The sequence below is a fragment of the Vigna unguiculata genome, chromosome 4 (genome assembly GCF_037176805.1).
Source record: "Vigna unguiculata cultivar grain cowpea cultivar isolate G323 ecotype 2 chromosome 4, ASM3717680v1, whole genome shotgun sequence".
Taxonomy (NCBI): Eukaryota; Viridiplantae; Streptophyta; class Magnoliopsida; order Fabales; family Fabaceae; genus Vigna; species Vigna unguiculata.
Window position 1 is genome coordinate 2226974 of NC_140795.1, and position 7648 is coordinate 2234621.

The 7648-nt window shown below is 33.9% G+C and overlaps 1 protein-coding gene and 1 pseudogene across 1 annotated transcript in view; both read left to right on the plus strand.

Moving 5' to 3' along the window:
* The window catches only part of LOC114182010 (LEAF RUST 10 DISEASE-RESISTANCE LOCUS RECEPTOR-LIKE PROTEIN KINASE-like 2.8), a 6112-nt gene extending 5117 nt beyond the window's left edge, over nucleotides 1-995 (plus strand). Inside the window, exons 2-3 of the mRNA XM_085672592.1 lie at nucleotides 31-186; nucleotides 905-995. Coding sequence (XP_085528718.1) covers nucleotides 31-186; nucleotides 905-995 — 247 coding nt within the window. The remainder of the gene's footprint in view (nucleotides 1-30; nucleotides 187-904) is intronic.
* Nucleotides 996-1523: 528 nt separating this feature from the next.
* On the plus strand, nucleotides 1524-2609 carry LOC114180346 (LEAF RUST 10 DISEASE-RESISTANCE LOCUS RECEPTOR-LIKE PROTEIN KINASE-like 2.5 pseudogene; annotated as a pseudogene).
* Nucleotides 2610-7648: the final 5039 nt, after the last annotated feature.

Sequence of the window (7648 nt, forward strand, 5' to 3'; positions counted from 1 at the left end):
TAAACGATGAGATTTATGGTATGGATTCAGCACCGTCGCAAACTCCAACGCCAATGCCAACACCAATACCAACACCATCACCACCTTCAACGCCAATGTCAACACCATCACCACCACCACCTTCAACGCCAATGCCAACACCAACACCATCACCACCTCCTGCTTCTTCTCCGTCAAACACCCCAGGTAAATCTTATGATGCTACTAGTATGTGCTCATCTCTCATGTGATTTAAATTAGTTTAACTAAAGTATTACTCTTTTCATTGCATTTTCATTGAGAATAACATTTTTCAATAAGATTATTAACAATGTTCTTATGCCCTCCTCTCCTTGGTTACAGGCAATAAGTGGAACAAAGAAAGGAAACTCATTATAGGTAATAAACACAATATCTTTTTATTTCCCCTTTCACTAGTTCTTTAATATTCAAAACATGTTTTATTCCACATGCTTAATGTTTAATAGTCAAGTTGATGCCTTTCTCTCTTTCTTTTATGAGTCTGAAATGAATACTTAGGGTTTAGGGTTTTCTCTAATTTTGAAATGAATACTTTTAATTTGCCACATTATAGGACACTATAATTTAGAAGTAGAAAAAAAAATGTAGGTGCTTTGTGGGTGTTCTCCAATCAAAATTAGAACTTAACCTTAAGAAATGCAAAACATGATCATTAATTAAGACATCAAAATTTTCATTCTAACTAATTTTTCTCTAACTTAATGTTGTTGGTATCTATGCCTAGGAGTTGGCAAATTAAGAAATGATTTTAATGTTTCAAAGATTATCAGTGTTGGTGATGTTTGTTTACAAACCAACATGAAAGTGCACTTATGACTTAGAGGAGTCAAACATTTCTAGATGTTCGCTTTAATATGATATTAATGCATTTGCTTAATGATAGTTGTTATGATAATCACTTTGATCCTAAAAATTGGAAACTCGTTAAAGGTAACTTGGTTATGGATAAAGGGGAGAAAAACTCTAAATTGTAACTAATGCTTTGGTTGCTAAAGACAATGTGACTGCTATACGTATATGGATGTATCTTTGTGGCACCGAAAGCTTGGCCATATAAGTGAGAAATGACTTAATTGCTTAGCTAAAAAATGTATAGTTGGAGAAATGTTCTCATTATATTGTGATTTACTATTTCTATTTATTGTTGTTGCTCCTTATAAATTCTCAATTTAAGGGAAATTATATCCGTTCCATTATTTGATATGTTGGTGTTGTTGTTCTCAAAGAAACGTTCAAAGTGGTATACCTTTGTCCCATAAATAACTATGAGCAATATACATCACTAAAACATGTATAATTGTCTAATATAGTAGCTACCCAATAAAATAGTTACATCCATACATAAAAAATACATATATATGAAAAAATAATTGTCTCTAACTTAATATATTTTTTTCTTATTTCGAGGCTTAGTTTCATTGTACTGGCCTATCAGAAATAATATATCAAATGTTCATTTATGCTCATACTGCATGAATCTGCCAACAGGTGCTACAGGTGCAGCGATTGTTGGATTGTTGATATGTTTAGCCATTTTGTGCTTAATATACAAGCTATCATTGTGGCAAGGACATTTTGGGTTGACTACAAAAAGTAACCAAAACATTGAAGCATTCCTTAAAAACCATGCCGCTCTAACTATACAAAGGTATAGGTTATCAGAAGTCAAGAAAATGACAACCAACTTCAAAGTTAAACTAGGACAAGGTGGTTTTGGTACCGTGTATCAAGGCAAGCTATCCAATGGTATTCTTGTAGCTATAAAGATGTTGAACGAAACAAAAAAGAATGATGAAGAATTTATCAACGAGGTTGCCAGCATAAGTAGAACTTCTCATGTTAATATTGTCACTCTTCTTGGATTCTGTTTGGAAGGCCGCAAGAGAGTCCTCATTTACGAATTCATGTCCAATGGCTCCCTTGAGAAGTTCATTTTTAGAAAAGGCCCCGAAAGCATTGCACCCTTGAGTTGGGATATTGTTTATCAAATTTCAATGGGTGTAGCTCAAGGGTTAGAATACTTGCACAAAGGATGCAAAACTCGAATTTTACATTTTGACATAAAACCTCATAACATCCTTTTGGATGAAAAGTTTTGTCCTAAGATATCTGATTTTGGGTTAGCAAAACTTTGTCCTAGAAATGAAAGCATCATTTCTATGTCCGAAGCTAGAGGAACAATGGGGTATGCAGCTCCAGAAGTGTTGAACACACATTTTGCAGGAGTTTCACACAAGTCTGATGTTTATAGTTATGGAATGATGTTGTTAGAAATGGTAGGAGGAAGGAAGAACACTAATGGTGAAGCCAGCCACACTAGTGAGATATATTTTCCGAATTGGATACATAAGAGACTTCAGATGTGCACTGATTTAAGACAATATGAAGGGATAGTCCCTGAAGAGAATGAAATAGCAAAGAGATTGACCATAGTTGGTCTATGGTGCATTCAAACCTTTCCATATGACAGACCTACAATGAGAAGAGTAATTGACATGTTGGAAAGCAGCATAAATTCCCTGGAAATGCCACCAAAACCTTTGTTTTCATCTCCTACCAGATCAGTATCAGGATCTTCTTGCTCTTAATGAAATTAACTTCATTCGATATCTGATAAATCTTATGATTATTTTCATACTGTTGAACGGATCAGCCTTTACTTTTGTACTTTCGAAAATCTTGAGAATCATGTTGATTTCATGAGACAAATGTTAATAATTGAATGCAAAATAAAAGCAAGACACCGGAACCAGTTAATTTAGTGTACTTTATATTATGCATACTGTGTACAATGATGGTGGAAGTATGATTAAGTTTGATTAAATATTTCCAACTCGGAACAAGTAGAGCATGTGGGTTAAAACAATGAAAAGGGGTGCTAAATAAATGATGCTTCTATGGCTTCACAGATGAAATAGTATATCATGAATATATGAATCAAAGATAAAATAGTACAAAGAACACAAGTAATAAAAAAAGTTAAAATAGAAAATAATTTAACGTTAGTTGCTCCTTTTCTTATTTCATATATGAAGACGAGATATTATTTTTTGAACAATGATATTATAATTTTTGTTTTCACATTCTTTAATTTTCGAGGTGATTGAGTGTAGATCGTTGATTAATGTATTATTATCTTTCTATTTAAAAGAATCAATGACTCACACTAAGCCATATCATCAGGAAATAAAGGATGAGAGTAAAAAAATTGAATCATAGTAAAATTTTTCTTATTTTTTTAAATAATCTTCAAAAAATGATTTTATGAAACAATTTCTTTTATTCAAAACAGAGAAAATAATTTTCAAAAAATAAGAGTACTGTTAGTCAACAGATTCTCTTTCTTGAGATATAAATTTAATGAAATAAACACGTAATGAAGGAAGGATGAGAAAATAATGAAAGAAGATATAATCCATATTGACATAAGAAAAATAATAAATGACAAATTAATATATTAAAATGTCAATGAATACTTATGCATAAAACCTGTGGATTTGACCTAGTGGATGAAGATTATGTAAATAACAATTGTTGTGGTTTATATAAATACTTACCTCACTTTTAAGTTATGTCGCATATTTAAACTTTGTAGATGAAGAAAAATCGTGGCCAAAATTGATACTTGCATCATTTTCCACAGACAATATTGTCTTCTTCACTGAGAAATTCAATCCCGCTATACAAATTCTTTCTATTGGTTTATTTAATATGCATGAAAAACATTGAGAAAAAATGATGCATTTTCTTTTTTACTTACTTATAGAAAAAAAAATGTAAAAGAAGGAGATTAAAGTCTACAAAAATAAACAAATAAAATCACTTTTTTTAAGTTAAAATTTTAGTAGTAAATAATATAAATTCATAGTCTAGTATAATAATCATTATTATAATTATACAAGTATTTTTTTAAGTTAAAAATTTACTGTTTTTATGTCATTTATTTAAGACAAAAAATATTATTTTTATTAAAAAAATTAATTTAGCATAAATTAGCAATCCTAAAAAATCTGACTGAATTAATTGGGCTAATTCAAAAAATTAAAATGTCAAATATAAATTTTAAAATATTGGATTATACTGTTAAAATTGGATTTGAATTGGATCAGACCTACCAATGTTCACCCCATAAAATGCATCTGAATTCATGCAGCTGGTTAAAAATTTACAAGCTTTACCCTACGAAAGAGAGCACTATTTTCATGTCAGATCAAAAGAGAGAACAGTAGGTATCTTTAAATTTTAAGTTGTTAAAATAATATTACTAGGTTAATGATCGCATAGGAAGCATTATCTATTTAGTTTAGATTAAATATATTTTTAATATTCTCACATACATTTAAAATTAAAAATAGTTCCATGGCCAATTTAATATTTTACTTTATGTGAATTTAATTTTTTTAACCAAATTTTATTAAATTAATTTAACATTTTAATTATATTTTATGATAATATTAAATTTGTTTACCTTTTAATATATTTTCGTTTTAACATTAATTTAAATATTATTATGAAATACATTTAAGACTTTAAATAAATTTAATAAAATTTGATTAAAAAAATTAATTTCATCTTATTTAAATTGAATTAAAATTTCAGACTAATTCCGACTTTTATAAAAATCGATAAATAAACATATTTAATCCTCTTAAATTTAATAAGAATTATCGGATATATGCTATAAAACTCCAAAATGTGTGAAATAAACCTCCAAAACCTTATCATTCTTCTCGCAACAGTTCAAGTAATTTTCTTTACATTTTGGGTTGATGTTCTATAACTTCAGTGCAATGAATCCTTCAACATGGTTGTACGCAATGATAGTTTTTAGGGGTGATCATGGATTGAATTTTTAGTGATTAAATTCACATATATTTTGGATCCAAATAATTGGATCAAATTTTTGATCCAAATTTTTTTTTAAAAAAAAGTAGATTGAATTTTTTAAAAATCCAGATCCAAATATTTAGATCAAGTTTAAAATCAGATATAAATATTTGGATCAAGTTCAAAATCCAAAATTAATTTTTCATAAAATAAATTCAAATTAAATTTAATTTTTTAAAACTTGTGTCATATGGCTGACACCATAGAATTTGGCAGATTTTTTGTCGGGGCCAACGAGGCCAAATTTCAGCATGGGATGAACTTGGATGACTTACGAACGAATTTCGATCGAGGACGACATGACCAAATTTGGACCAAGGTCGACTTGACAAAATTTTAGTCGAGATCGACTTGAATGGATTCGACTGAATTTCGGCCAGAGCCGATTTTGCCTAATACGACCAAATTTTGGCCAGAGCCGACTTGGCCAAATATGACCACATTTAGGCCAGGGCCTGATTAGTCAAATTTCGGTCAGGTTTGACTCCATTAAATTCGTCGACCGGGACCGACTTGACTGAACATGGCCAATTTTCAATCACAGCCGACTAAGTTGAATATAGTCAAATTTCGTTCAGGACTTAGTCGACCGAATACGGCTAAATTTGGGCTAGTGCTGACTCGACCAAATTTTGGTCATGACCAACTCGACTGAATTTGGCCAAATTTAGGTCAGGACCGACTCGCCTAAATATGACCAAATTTCGGTCACGATCGACTCTACCGAATACGACCAAATTCAGGTCAGGACCAACTCGGTTAAATTTTGGTCGAGGCCAACACTACCGAATTTTGACCGGAGCCGACTCGACTGAATTCGGCCGAATTTCGGTCGTGGTCGACTCAGTTGAATATGGCCAAATTTCGATCGTGACTGACTCATTTGAATACGGCTAAATTTCATCATAGGCCGTCTCAGCCGAATACGACCAAATTTGGGCCAGGGCCGACTTGGCCAAATCTCAATCGGAGCCAACTCGATTGAATTCAACCGAATTTTGACTGGAGCCAACTAAGCTAAATACAACCAAATTTTGGTCACGGTTGTCTCGGCCGAATATGGTCAAATTTTTTCTAGGTCGACTCAGCCCAATGCAGTCAAATTTGGGTCGAGGTGAACTCAATCGAAAACTTCCAAATTTTGTCCAGGATTAGCTTGGCCAAATTTTAATCGGGACCGACTTGACAGAATTTGGCCTAATTCAGCCAAATTTTGTATAGGGTCACGCCAACTCATTCAAATACGACTAAATTTGGGCTCCTAACCTAACCAAAATTATAAACTGAAAATTTGGATTGGATATTTTGGATTATCCATTTTGAAAATCTAGATTTAGAGTATGAATATACAATCCATAAAATATATAAAATGTAAATCAGATTGATATCTAGATCCAATAAAATGGATTGGATTTATAATAAAATGAATATTAAATGGATTAGATCATAGCAAAAATGGATTGGATCATGAAAATTAGATTTTTTGCCCATCCTTAGTTTAACTTTTCAGATCATCCTCTGCTTCCTTCCGCTCATTTAAGAGTTCAATAAATATAAATTATTGTTGTTATCCTCATAATTTTTATTTTTATGTGTTAAATAAATATTAATTATTACTTTTACTCTCATATTTTTATTCTTTCAATTTTATATATATTTAATATCTTATTATTAATACATTTTTTTACAAGAGTGTAATTTAAATTTGTTAGTACAAATTTATGCATACATTAACAATCCTTTTATTAAACTTCTAAAATTTTCAATTAAATTGTAAGCTTTAAAGTTTATGAATATAAATGTCAAGGTTTAGTGTTTACGGACATCACACGTCACACGTCTCTCACGTCTCACGTCTCTCACGTCTCTCACGTTTCACGTCTCACGTCTCTCACGTTTCACGTCTCACGTCTCTCACGTTTCACGTCCCACGTCTCACGTCCCGCGTCCCACGTCCCATGTCTCACGTCTCACGTTTCACGTAGCAAGTCCCACGTCCCTCGTCCCTCGTCCCACGTCCCATGTCCCACGTCTTACTTCTCACGTCACACGTCCAATGTCCACGTCACACGTCCAATGTCCACGGCCCACGTCCCACGTCTCACGTCACACGTCCCACGTCCTACGTCCTACGTCCCACGTCCCACGTCTCACGTCCCACGTTCCACGTCCCACGTCCCACGTCCCACGTCCCACGTCCCACGTCCCACGTCCCACGTCCCTCGTCCCACATCCCATGTCTCACGTCTCACATCTTATTTCTCACGTCTCACGTCTCACATCTCACGTCTCATGTTGTCTCACGTCTCACGTCCCACCTCCCACGTCGTCTTACGTCCCACGTGTCACGTGTCACGTCTCATGTTCCACGTCCCACGTTTCACGTCTCATGTTCCACATCCCACGTCCCATGTCCACATCCCACGTCTCACGTCTCACATCTCACGTCTCACATCTCACGTCTCACGTACCATGTCCAACGTTCCACGTCCCACGTCCCAAGTTCAACGTTCCACGTCTCACGTCACACGTTACACGTCCCACGTCTCACGTCTCATGTTTCACATTTCATTTCTCACGTCCCACGTCGTCCCACGTCTTACATCTAACGTCCTACGTCTCACGTCCTACCTCCTATGTCACTCGTCTCACGTCTCATGTCTCATGTCCCACATCCCACGTATCATGCCTACGTCTCACCTTCCACGTAGCACGTCCCACATCCCACGTAGCACGTCCC